The 12,594-nt window shown below is 41.8% G+C and overlaps 1 protein-coding gene across 1 annotated transcript in view; it reads left to right on the forward strand.

The window, feature by feature from the left end:
* The window catches only part of POLN (DNA polymerase nu), a 142,749-nt gene that overhangs the window by 51,924 nt on the left and 78,231 nt on the right, over window positions 1–12,594 (forward strand). The window contains exons 7-13 of the mRNA XM_084798671.1: window positions 1,805–1,962; window positions 2,748–2,816; window positions 4,212–4,272; window positions 4,966–5,030; window positions 10,239–10,322; window positions 10,771–10,866; window positions 11,945–12,001. Coding sequence (XP_084654797.1) covers window positions 1,805–1,962; window positions 2,748–2,816; window positions 4,212–4,272; window positions 4,966–5,030; window positions 10,239–10,322; window positions 10,771–10,866; window positions 11,945–12,001 — 590 coding nt within the window. The remainder of the gene's footprint in view (window positions 1–1,804; window positions 1,963–2,747; window positions 2,817–4,211; window positions 4,273–4,965; window positions 5,031–10,238; window positions 10,323–10,770; window positions 10,867–11,944; window positions 12,002–12,594) is intronic.

Genomic DNA, 12,594 nt, shown 5'->3' on the forward strand with positions numbered 1-12,594 from the left:
GAGTTTATTATTTTTTTTGGCCCACTACTCCTGCCCATGAGGCTTGCCCTAGAGTGTGGTTGATAAACCCAGTGACACTCCATTGTAGAAAACTGATTCACCCTCTGCTAACAGATATCAATTGCAGATAGCTTCTTGGTTAGGGATGGATCCCCCTCCCCACTTCCCCCTTTCAGTGGTGGGGCACTGTTCGACTTGAACCTGTGCAGGCATTGTGCATACTGTCACAGTCTCTGTGAGTTCATATGTGCATCAGTACAGTTGTGTCTGTAACATACTGTTTCCTTGGAGTCTTTCCTCATCTCTGGTTCTCACAAACTTTTTGCTTTCTCCAACTCAAGCATCCCTGATCCTTGGGGAGTGATTTGATGAAAATGTCCCATTTAGGATTGAGCACTCCAAAGTCTCTCACTCTCTGCACATTGTGGGTCTCTCTTAATTCCCATCTATTGCATGAAGAAGCTTCTCTGATTAGGGTTGAATGAGGCACTGATCTATGGGTATATCAATATGTTATCAGAAATCATTTTATTGCAATGTTCCTTTAGCAAAATGATAGGTTTTCCACAGGGCCCATGGCCTATCTAGTTTTAGGTTGTTGGCACTTTAGCAGGGTCAGGTATGGGTTCCATCTCATGGAGTGCACCTTAAATCCAATCAACATGTACTTTCATAACTTCTGTGCCACTGTTGTACCAGAGTATCTTCTAGGCAGTTTGCTGTTGTAAGTAACAGGGTTTGTAGCTGGGTTGTTATGATGATTGCCTTCATCCTCTGGTAGAGTGCAGAATCCTTCCAGTACCATGGACACAGTAGGGGGTAAGCTTCTAGTCTGGCACCAGCTGCACTTCTCCATGTTCAGTAAAATAAATATTGTTTTCAACAATAGGGCCTTACCATTCACTGTGGAAGTCAATCACTGGGCTTGGCAATAGCCTGTGACATTTGGGGAAGGGGGTGGTTCCATGGGGACCCTTTTGGCCAACAACTCAAAAATTATGTAACCCATTCCCGACACTGGGAGTTTCACTTAGTGGCATAAGATATCTGTGGAGGAGACATTGTCTCCTCCATTATATGGTGATTCCATTCAGATTCCTTTCTTTCTTTTCTTTTCTTTTTTTTTTTTAAGATTCCTTTCTTATGTGTATATATGAGGAAGCTTCTGCAGTAGTGGCTTTCCAAAGGCCTTTCGTGTGAGGTTTCTCTCTCAGTCCCTCCTTTACTCTGATTTCCCATCTTCCTTCCCATTTAATGCTTCTATTCTAGTTTCCCTTCTTTTCCCCACAACACTATATTCAATTTCCCCTTCCTTGGAAGAGCCTCTCCATCCCTCTGGCCCCTTACTAGGTACCTAACCTCCGTGTTTATTTGAATTTTAGCACATATATAAAAAGTTAAAAATATAAACATCCACATATAGGAGAAAACATCTGTTATTTATCTATTTTGGGTCTAGGTTACTCAGTTGGGATTTTTTTTCTCTAGTTCCATTCATTTACCTGCAGATTTCAACATATTATGTAAATATACTACATTTTAATTATCCATTTATCAACTGATGGACATTTTGGCTATTTCCAATTTCTGCCAATTATGAATAGTGCAGCAGTGAACATAATTGAGCAAGTAAGTAAGATGTAGTAAAATGTAGAGTCCTTTGGGTATATGCCCAAGAGGGTACAACTGGATCCTGAGGTAGAGCTATTCCCAACTTCCTGAGGAACCTCCACACTTGTTTCCACTGGAAAAGCAACAACTGTTTGTGGCTTAAGAGAATAGTAAGTGACCTTTTCCTTTGCAGTTGCTGGTTTTATAGGACTAGATCCCAGAGTTGCTGCATGGCTCATAGATCCCAGTGACTCTGCACCCTCATTTGAAGATTTAGTGGCAAAACACCTAGAAAAGTCCATCATAGTCAAACCAAGCAGCACATTTGGTGATGCCTCAAGAAATATTGTGGTAAGATGTTTAAGATGAGGTTCTCTCTACCTTAATACAACCTTGATTTTTTCCTACTTTGTAAATAATCTGATAGTAACAAGAATATTTCCAGCACCCATTCTCATTTCATTTGTTCCATCCAAATTCCTTTGGCTGAGGTGTTTCCGGTAGAGGTCAATGAATAAAGATGAGAGATTTCCAAGGACGTCTCATTACAGTGCAGTTCCTCTATGGACTCTTCAGTGTCAGTAACACCTCCTCTGTGAGCAGAGAACTGTCCTTTTGGAACTCTTTAGCATTGGTGATATGTCTTGTTGTCTAGCTTTCTGGGAAAATTCTAGGTAGAGAAGACGAGGTGAGTTCCCCAAGCCCTCTTGTGCTGTGGGTGCTCCTGGTCTTCAGAAGCTACTTCTGCAGGAGAGGTGTGGGGGAGCAGTGTCACTCAGCCACATGGTAGAACACTGCAGATGAGCATTCAGATGGCCAAAGGTACTGCACAGAGCCTGCACACTCTGCCCTTCATTCTCATAACTAACATGTGTAGAGTGGCAATCTGTGCCCCATAGGAATAGACTGTAAATACCAGAAACACTGTATCTTTGGGTTTAAAAAGAGGTATACCAAAAGCTCATGCACAATGGATATGCTTTTCTGTATGGACCTTGTCTATGGTGACTGGCACATAAACCATCAGGAGCATCTTTCCATGTCACTAGTAATTCTTTTGTAAGTGATACCACTTCCCAGACTGTGATGAGAATTTCTGCTAAGTTCATCTAAATTTTAATGTGTTCATTTTAAAGAGTCAGAATGTGTGTATGAACCTGAAGATACTCTACGACCTCACAATGGATCTTTGTTCCAAGTTGAAGGCAAGACATTTTTTATATTGTAATTTCCAGCTGCATAAGATCTATATTTTCATTTGTACCCACACTGACACTTAGTGTTTTGAATAGGAAGTGAGTGTTTGTCTTAAGGCCAAGTTAACCAAGCCTCACTTAGGAAAGGAAAAACTAAACTGATAATTCTTGCAGTTTTAAAATATGTTCTGTATATTGAAAACACTTGTTTTAAAGCCTTACGCTTAACTAGAGTGTTTCATATGCCAAGCAAGGTTTTGTCGTGGTTTACAACAAGATGGACCCAGCTTGTTTCCATTAGGTTCTTATTAGGAAGCTGTAGCCAATGGAGGGGCAACTGCAGAGCGCTGAAGGAAAGAAGACTATGTCCTAAGCCGGAGGTGAAGGAGACTAGCAAGATGAGAAGCTTCCAAGCACAGGCTGTAGCTGGAGGCTTTTCCATTCCTGGCTCTAGGGCAAGCTGCTTCTCTCCTCTCCTGCCCTTGGATGGATGCCCAAACAGGAAAACTGACTAAGGGTTGATGAGGGTGTGTCCTGGAAAGGACCAGTCTACCTTAGAGTGCAGGGACAGGTAGAGAAATTGAAGGGAACTAGAAGATGAGGCCCAGCACTCTAAGGCAACAGCAGGAAAGAGTGAATAGAAGAAAAACTCCAGTAAACAGGAAATCAGGAGTGGTGGACATGCCTGTAACCCCAGCACTTAGGAAATAAAAGTAGGAAGAAGTTCAAGGGCAGCCTCATCTACATAGAGAGCTTGAGTCCCGACTGGGCTACATGACACCTTGGTATAAACAGGGGCCTATAAATAAATAAACAACATGGAAGGTGATATGAATAAAAGAAGAAGGATTTCATGCTCTTAAAACAGGTGACCTAACAAAGATTCCAATGCTCCTAACTAGTCTACAGGTCCAATGCAAGATTGATGAAGACTAGGTGAAATGACTGGAATTTAGTGAGCTATTCTTTAGTAAAATTGGAAGGCTAAAATCACACAAATAGTCCTAAAAGTGAGAAAGCAAAGGCCTTGTGAAAATTTAGAATATCTTTACCAGATATTCAGATAGTAATGAAATAGTCTCTGTAATGGAAATAAGTGCACACCTTTAATCCCAGCACTCAGTGAGGCAGAGGCAGGTGGATCTCTGTGAGTTTAAGGCCAGCCTGGTCTACAAAGAAAGTTCCAGGATAGCCAAGGCTACACAGAGAAACCCTGCCCTGAAAAAAACAAAAACAAAAAATTCTCTGTAATGGAATAAGAATTTTATTAAAAAGAATGAAGACAGTAAGAGGACCCACTCCAGAAGGGGTCCCTTTAACAACACAACAAAGTCATGTAGCCATTCAACAAAATGCAGATAATAACTCAAAGCCATATTGATATTATTTCTTCCTATGAAACAGGCTTATGGCTTATGGCAGCTATTTTGTACTTTGGAGCTTCCATTGATACCAATTTTGGCAGGTGAGTTCCCATAAAAACAAACTATAGTCAATTTTCTGGAGAAACTTTAAATTGTTTAGGAATGAATTTTCTCTCTACTCTATAATGGAGTGCGTACTGTATCTCACCCAAAGAGGTTGCTAGCACATTATTTTCTCTTCTGTAACAAGAGGGTTTGGTCTGCATCACTTCCTGGTCTAGAAGGCCTGGCATTCAGCTATGGAGATCCTCCTGTTTGTCTATCCAGAAGGAGGTCTCACTGACATTTACCCACCTGTGTTATCTTAACTTCAAGGTAATCCCCCAGTTCTGGGCTTTGCTCCCCTAGCACTTGAGTCCCTCCCTTTAACCACCCTTCAGGGCTTTTGCCTAACTTTCCTCTAACCAGGTCCTGCTTCAGGGCCAGGAGTGACTCTCCAATCAGAGTCTGCAAAGGGCCAAGCTGGGACCAGTGTAGTCCCACATCCTTAACACCTGGGAACTGAACCCAGGACCTGGCTTGTTCTGGGCAAAGGCTCTGTTACCAGACTGTATCCCCAATAGTCCAGTTCTTATGATGCTCTGTTTTCTCATAGAACAGAGGTTGACTTATAGTGGGACCTGAGTAAATGCTCATTGCTATTATTAAGTCATCAGAGAATGGGGCTCTTCAGTGTATTTAAAAGGATTGATTAATGCAATGAAAATAATATCTGTTTTTTACTTGACTCACAGTGATGGAAAACCATAAGATTCGAGTTGACAAAGAAGAAATGGAGAGGACATCGGCACTCCTTGGGGTAAGCTATTATTTCAGAATATGTACTTGTTATTTCTTTCAGTAGATTCTGACTTTCTTCCCTTCCCTATTGGTCCTACAGCAGTGTTGATAGTGTTCCTCTTTCTCCTGGACTCCTAGAGGGGAAGACTATGTACTGACATCTACTGCGCTGTAGTAATTTGAATAAGCATGGCCCTAATAGGCTTATATATTTGAATGCTTACCAGGAAGTGGCACTATTTGAAAAAATTAGAAGGATTAAGAAATGTGGCCTTGTTGGAGGAAGTGTGTGACTGGATGTGGGCTTTGAGGTTTTAAAACCCCATGCTAAGCCTGTGGATCAGGATGTAGAACTCTCAGCTACTTCTCCAGCACCATGTCTGCCTGCACATGCTCCTCACTTTGCTAATAATGGGTTAACCTCTGAAACTGCAAGCAAGCCCCCAATTAAATGCTTTCTTTTGTTTGTTTGTTGTTATTTTATTTTATTAATTTATTCATATTACATCTCAATTGTTATCCCATCTCTTGTATCCTCCCATTCCTCTCTCCCTCCCACTTCCTCCCTACTCCCCTCCCACTATGACTGTGACTGAGGGGAACCTCCTCCCCCTGTATATGCTCATAGGGTATTGAGTCTCTTCTTGGTGATCTGTTATCCTTCCTTTGAGTGCCACCAGGTCTCCCCATCAAGGGGACGTGGTCAAAAATGGGGCACCAGAGTTTGTATGAAAGTCAGACCTCACTCTCCACTCAACTGTGGAGAATGTCCTGTCCATCGGCTAGGTCTGGGTAGGGGTCGAAGTTTACTGCCTATATTTTCCTTGGCTGGTGCCATAGTTTGAGCAGGACCCCAGGACCCAGACCCACCCGTCATAATGTTCTTCTTGTAGGTTTCCAGGACCCTCTGGATCCTTCTATTTCCCCATTCTCCCATGCTCCTCTCACCTAAAGTCCCAATAGGATGTCCTCCCCTCTGACCCACTTTCCTGGTAAGTAAAGTCTTTCATGGGACATAACCCTTGGGCTAGTGTCTTGATATAAGTGAGTATATACCATTTGTCTCTTTTTGCTTCTGGGTGAACTCACTCATTATGATCATTTCTAGTTCAATCCACAAATTTCAGGAATTCCTTATTTTTAATAGCTGAATAGTATTCCATAGTATAAATGTACCAGTTTCTTTATCCATTCTTCTACTGAGGGACACTTAGGCTGTTTCCATGTTCTGGCTATTATGAATAAGGCAGCTATGAACATGGTTGAGCATATGTCCCTGTTGTGTGGCAGAGCATTTTCTAGCTATATTCCAAGGAGTGGAATAGCTAGGTCTTAAGGAAGCCCTATTCCCATTTTTCTGAGAAAGCGCTAGATAGATTTCCAAAGTGGTTGTACTAGTTTGCATTCCCACCAGCAATGAAGGAGTGTTCCCCTTTCTCTACATCTTCACCAGCATGCAGTGTCACTTGAGCTTTTTATCTTAGCCATTCTGATGGGTGTAAGATGGAATCTCAGTGTCATTTTGACTTGCATTTCTCTGATGACTAACGAGGCTGAGCATTTCTTTAAGTGTTTCTCAGCCATTTGATATTCCTTTGTTGAGAATTCTCTGTTTAGTTCTGAGCCCCCTTTCTCAATTGGGTTATTTGGTTTGGTGGGATTTAATTTCTTGAGTTCTTTATATATTTTGGATATTAGACCTTTGTCAGATGAAGGGTTGGTGAAGATCTTTTCCCAGTCTGTAGGCTGTCGCTTTGTTCTATTGACAGTGTCTCCTGCCTTACAGAAGCTTCTCAGCCTCTAAATGCTTTCTTATATGAGTTGCCTTGATCAGCCAGGTGGTGCATGCCTTTAATCCCACCACACTGGAGGCAGAGGCAGTGGATCCCTGTGAGTTTGAGGCCAGCCTGGTCTACAAAGTGAGTGCAGGACAGTCAGGGATACACACAGAGAAACCCTGTCTCAAAAAAACAAAAAAGAGCCGGGCGTGGTGGCGCACGCCTTTAATCCCAGCACTCGGGAGGCAGAGGCAGGCGGATCACTGTGAGTTCGAGGCCAGCCTGGTCTACAAAGCGAGTCCAGGACAGCCAAGGCTACATAGAGAAACCCTGTCCCAAAAAACAAACAAACAAACAAACAAACAAAAAAGAAAAAAGGAAAAAAAAGAAAGAAAGAAAAAAAGATAAGAGTTGCCTTCATCATGGTGTCTCTTCACAGCAACAGGACAGTGATGAAGATAGAAGTTGGTAAGAGGGACTCGGGTATTTCTGTGACAGACCTGACCATGCTCTTTCTTTGGTGGAAAGTGGAAGACTTTGGGACTTTGGACTAGAAAAATAGTTGAATGCTTTAAGCAGGGGTTATTGAGTAAGAGCATGGGGATCCAGTAATGGTAAGAGTGACGTAAACTGTAATGGCTGAGCTCAAGAGGGAAAGAGTAGTAGCAAGTAGCCTAAAAACCATTCTTGCTATATTTTGGCAAAGAATTTTGGCTGCTTTTTGCTTTTGTCCTAAAAATCTGCCTGAGGCTAAATTGAAGAGTTTTGGATTAATGGCATCGGCAGAAGAGATTTCAAGATAGCCTAGTATTGACACTGTATTTTGTGCTTATTAGTAATTGCTCTTACATAGATCTGTAGTGAAAAGGAGCAAACTGGACAAAGGGAAATACAAAATACAGTGTGAGGAGAAAAAGTGTACAAGGAAAGGTGGTTTGGAGCCAAGACCTGTGCTCACGGAGTTAAAAAAAAAAAGCTTAAAGAAGCCAGGCTGTACTGGTGCAAGCCTTTTAATCCTAACACTCAGGGGCAAAGGCAATTGGAACTCTGTGAGTTTGAGGCCACGCCTGGCTGGGCGTGGTAGCGCACGCCTTTAATCCCAGCACTTGGGAGGCAAAAGCAGGCAGATCGCTGTGAGTTTGAGGCCAGCCTGGTCTACAAAGTGAGTCCAGGACAGCCAAGGCTACACAGAGAGACCCTGTCTCGAAAAACCAAAAAAAAAAAAAAAAAAAAAAAAAAAAAAAAAAAAAAAAAAAGAAAGAAAGAAAGAAAGAAAAGCCTGATGCTAAATGAAGTAAACGGAGAAGTGACCTCAGGACAAAACCCCACCTAGCTAAGCTTCCAACTTGTGAAAAGGACTTGAAAAGACTAAGGCATGGAGGAAATCATAAAGAGCAGAAAATTGATGTAAGTCTAATTGAACAAGGGGCCCATGTTCCAGCCCCAGCAAGCAGCAGAACTTGGCAGCTTTGGCCGTAGCCATGTTTTTCTGGCTTTAGATTCAAGGATACAAGAAGAGGTTGTGGAATCTCCCTCCATGGCTAAGGAAAGCCACTGAGACCAGACATGTGTCAGAGGTGTCCTTTCATGGAGGCCCACTGTAACAAGAGTTCCTTTGAGTCTGCCAGTAGATGGAATATATCATGGACATCTTTTATATTTGTTATAAGCTATGGCACCACAGCTGGGCAGATGCTCAGCTATTTTAACCCGACTGTACTAGCCTGGCCTATGTCCTACCACATGGCCGGTAATCTGTCCAACTTAGTCTTTAGACCTGGCTCTTGCTACTTCCTCGATATCTGGCTGGAGACTGCTGCCCCTGAGATTCCTTTCCAGAGACCCTGTCTCCACTGGGAGTCAAGCCCCTCTCTCTTGCTTCAGCTATTGGCTGTACAGGGAAGTATATGCTTACAAAATATGTTGCGGCCAACAAAGCTAAAAGGAGTTGGAGATCTGGAGTGCGTTGACATTAGACATAGAGATGCAGAGTTTGGAGTTTGTCCTGCTGGTTTTCAGTCTTGTCTGGTCCAGTATTTCCTCGCTCTGCTCCTTTTCTTCTCTTTTGGACTGATAATATATATTCTGTGCCATTTGTATGTTGAAAGTATGTGATCTGCTTTTTGATTTTGATTTTACAAGGGGTTACAGTTAAGCAATTGCCATGAGTCTCAAAGACTTGAATTTTGGACTTTTAAGCCCTGTTGAGATGGTGATAGACTCTGGGGACTTTTGAAGTTGGACTGAATGCATTTTTGTGTTATGATATGGCTGAAGCCTATGGGGGCCAGGGACTGGAATGTGATTGTTTGAGTAAGAATGGCCCAATAGGCTTATATATTCGAATGCTTAGGCACTAGGGAGTAGCACTGTTTTAAAGGATTAGAAGATTACGAGGTGTAGCCTTGTTGAAGAAGTATGTCATAATGGCGGGGGTGGGCTTTGAGGTTTTAAAAGCCCACACCAAGCCCAGAGTCTCTCTCTTTGTTTGGCCTGTGGATCAAGAGTAGAACTCTCAGTTAGGTCATCATAGGCCAGCCTTTAGTCCCAGAATACAGAAGGCAGAGATGGGCAAATCTCTTGAGTTTGCAGCCAGCCTAGTCTACAGAGTTAGTTCCAGGGCAGACAGGGCTACACAGAGAAACTCTGTCTTGAAATATCAAATTAAAAAATATATTTTATAAGAGTTGCCTTGGTTGTGCTCTTGACCATATAGAACAGCAACTGACATGCACTCATGTAGAGGAGACAAGCATTGTACCGTGTGTGTGTGTGTGTATGTGTGTGTGTGTGTGTGTGTGTGTGTGTCTGTGTGTGTCTGTGTGTGTCTGTGTAGAGGTCAGAGGACAATTTTGGGGATTCAGTTCTTCTTCCACTAATTGAGTTACAGGGATGAAGCAAGACAAAGGATTTTAAAAATATGTTTGCTTGGTTTTGATTTTTCGAGACAGGGTTTCTCTGTGTACCCTTGGCTGTCCTGGACTTGCTTTGTAGACCAGGCTGGCCTTGAACTCACACCACCTGCCTCTGCTTCCTGAGTGCTGGGATTAAAGGCACCACACCTGGCTCATCCAAGTCTTTATTCATGTTTATATTGCCTATTACTGACTTACAGGATATCTTGATCTATAATGGGTGTAAACCTGGAGCCCATGCCTCCTCTTTTCTCTTTTCTTTCTTGTAGTATTGAATCCCTTCTAATAGTGCTGAAAAACACATTCTTCCTCTCTTTCATTTTGGTGTACTTTTATTTTTGCTTCTTTGGGAAGAGGTGATTTTTGAGCCTGAAAATTCCACCACAAGTCAATATGTATGCTTTTAAATGTTCATTTTGGTAAGTTATAGATGACCTTTTTTTCCATTAAGTGTTTTAGTTGAGAGTTGCTTGATGAGCAGGTTAAATTTTTTAAATCATAAAGTCTGTGAATGATAATGTTTCAATTTTTCAGGCTCGCCTCAAGGAACTAGAGCAAGAAGCCCATTTTGTTGCAGGAGAGCAGTTTCTTATAATGAGTAATAATCAGCTTCGTGAGGTAAGGCTCAATTTCATTTATTTGTTTTCAGGCAGGATCTCATTCTGTAGCCCAGACTTGTCTAGAACTCACTCTGTAACCCATGGCTGTATGCTTACTCCAACCAATTACAGTCCTCCTGTCTCACCTCCCAAAGTACTGAGGTTACAGTCGTGGGCCACCATACCTAGTTGGTAATGTTAAATTTTGTCCTTTCAAAAAAGAAATGTCTTACTTAAGATCTTAAAAGATGATTTATTCTGAGTTTATAATTTTGTCTTAAAATGACTCATGTTCTCACAAGTGATGAACATTTCAAGATACATTAAAGTCAGTCTTTATAAATGAGAGCTAAGCCTCTTATACTATTCAGGTGTGTGTCTTCAGACTAGTGGCTGTGGCTGTCATGGTTGTGTTCAGTTTCTCAAATCTGCATCTTTTCCACACTTGTACATTGCTTTTGTTAAAGATCCTCTTTGGCAAGTTGAAGCTGCACTTGTTGAGTCAGAAGAAGCACCTTCCCAGAACTGGACTGCAGAATCACCTGTCCACATCAGAAGCCATGGTAAGAGCCAAGCTTCCTTGTCCTTCTGACATGTTCATTTATCTGCACCAGGTATAAGCTGCCTTCCATGCTGGCAGCAGACCATGTAGACATGGTGCTTCTACTCAAGGCTATGCTCCTGGCTCAAGGTAGCTGCCCTCCAGGAACGTCTGGCTGGCTATACTTCTTGAAAAGGTTAATTTGGTGCAATTTTGTTCTTTGTGTATGTGTGTGTGTGTGTGTGTTTGCTTTTGTGTGTTTGTGTGTGTGTATGTGTATGTGAGAGACAGACAGAGAGAGTATGTGTCTATGTGTGCATGTGAGAAAGAGAGTATGTATGTATGTATTTTGTGTGTGCACATATCTGTGTGTCTGTGCACATGAATGTCGATGCCTCTGGAGGCTAGGAGAGAAAGTAAGTGACAGGACAAAAGTGATAAAGTGAGGATGGGAGAAAGCAGGCAGATTCAGGGCACATTTTGTAGGGGGAAAACACACAGGACTTGTGATTAGGATCAGTACTGTGTGTCCAATACTGTGGCTTTAGGATTCAAAGCTTATGCCACCTCCCTGAAGTTTCATCTAGTCATCTAGTCATCTATAGCATGGATTTTATGTTTGGAGGCACTTCACTTACTCCTTTATATGAGATTTAGAGTTTTGTCTGAATAAGAGTCTGAAGAAGCTGGGCATGGTGGCGCATGCCTTTAATCCCAGCACTCGGGAGGCAGAAGTAGGCCAATCGTTGTGAGTTCAAGGCCAGCCTGGTCTACAAAGCAAGTCCAGATAGCCAGGACTACACAGAGAAATCCTGTCTCATAAAACAAAAAACAAAAAAGCACAACAACAACAACAACAACAAAAAGAGTCTCAAGAACACTCTTCTTTCTCAGCTCATATGAAGCAATTTTAGTTCCTGGTTAGATGTCACAATGACTTTGTAAGGGGTTAGGATTAAGATACTTGATAATCTTTAGTTTATTATGAATTTTCATTTTGGAAAATATGTTAAATTACATCATTTATTACTAGTACACATCCAGTTGAAGGTAAAAATTTTAAATGAAATTATGTTGGTAATACATATTTTGATTTTTAGTTAAATTCTCTGCAAGATCTCCACCCGTTACCCAAGATAATTTTGGAATATAGACAGGTAAGTTGACATTCTCTCTCTCCCTCTCTCTCTCTCTCTCTCTCTCTCTCTCTCTCTCACTCTCTCTCTCTCTCTCTGGAAATGGCTTGTGATGAAGGAGAACTATCCAACCTTGTCTCTATTCACAACCCTATATTTGTTGACCTGTGTTAACAGTGTTCTAACTTTATGTCAGCCTTGCTTCTTCATATTCTGATGTCATCTTAATCAAGTCTCAGTCTACTTTTCCCAACATTAGGAGCCTAAGGAGTCATGTGTGGAAGGAGATTGATGGCTTCAAGTGAGAATGAGACTTATACCAAGTCTCAACAAAAGTCTTGTTATTCCCCTGATTTCCAGGCTCCAAGACAATGATATTTACTGGTAGTTTATTGGCATGTCCCTTTTCTTCTCTTAGCTAACCCTGTTTTCTCTATTTACATACTTGGCCTTTATCTCATGTTTTCTGTTATCCATTAACCACATTCACAAACCAAACAACAGTGCTATTATTTACTGAGCTCTTGTCCTGCAGAAATATACTGGTACAAACTAGCCTTCTGAAGGATGGGGTAAGGGTGGGGAAAGAACCAGAGGGGACCCACACTGGGGGC

The sequence above is a fragment of the Acomys minous genome (assembly GCF_964271855.1).
Source record: "Acomys minous genome assembly, chromosome: 10".
NCBI lineage: Eukaryota > Metazoa > Chordata > Mammalia > Rodentia > Muridae > Acomys > Acomys minous.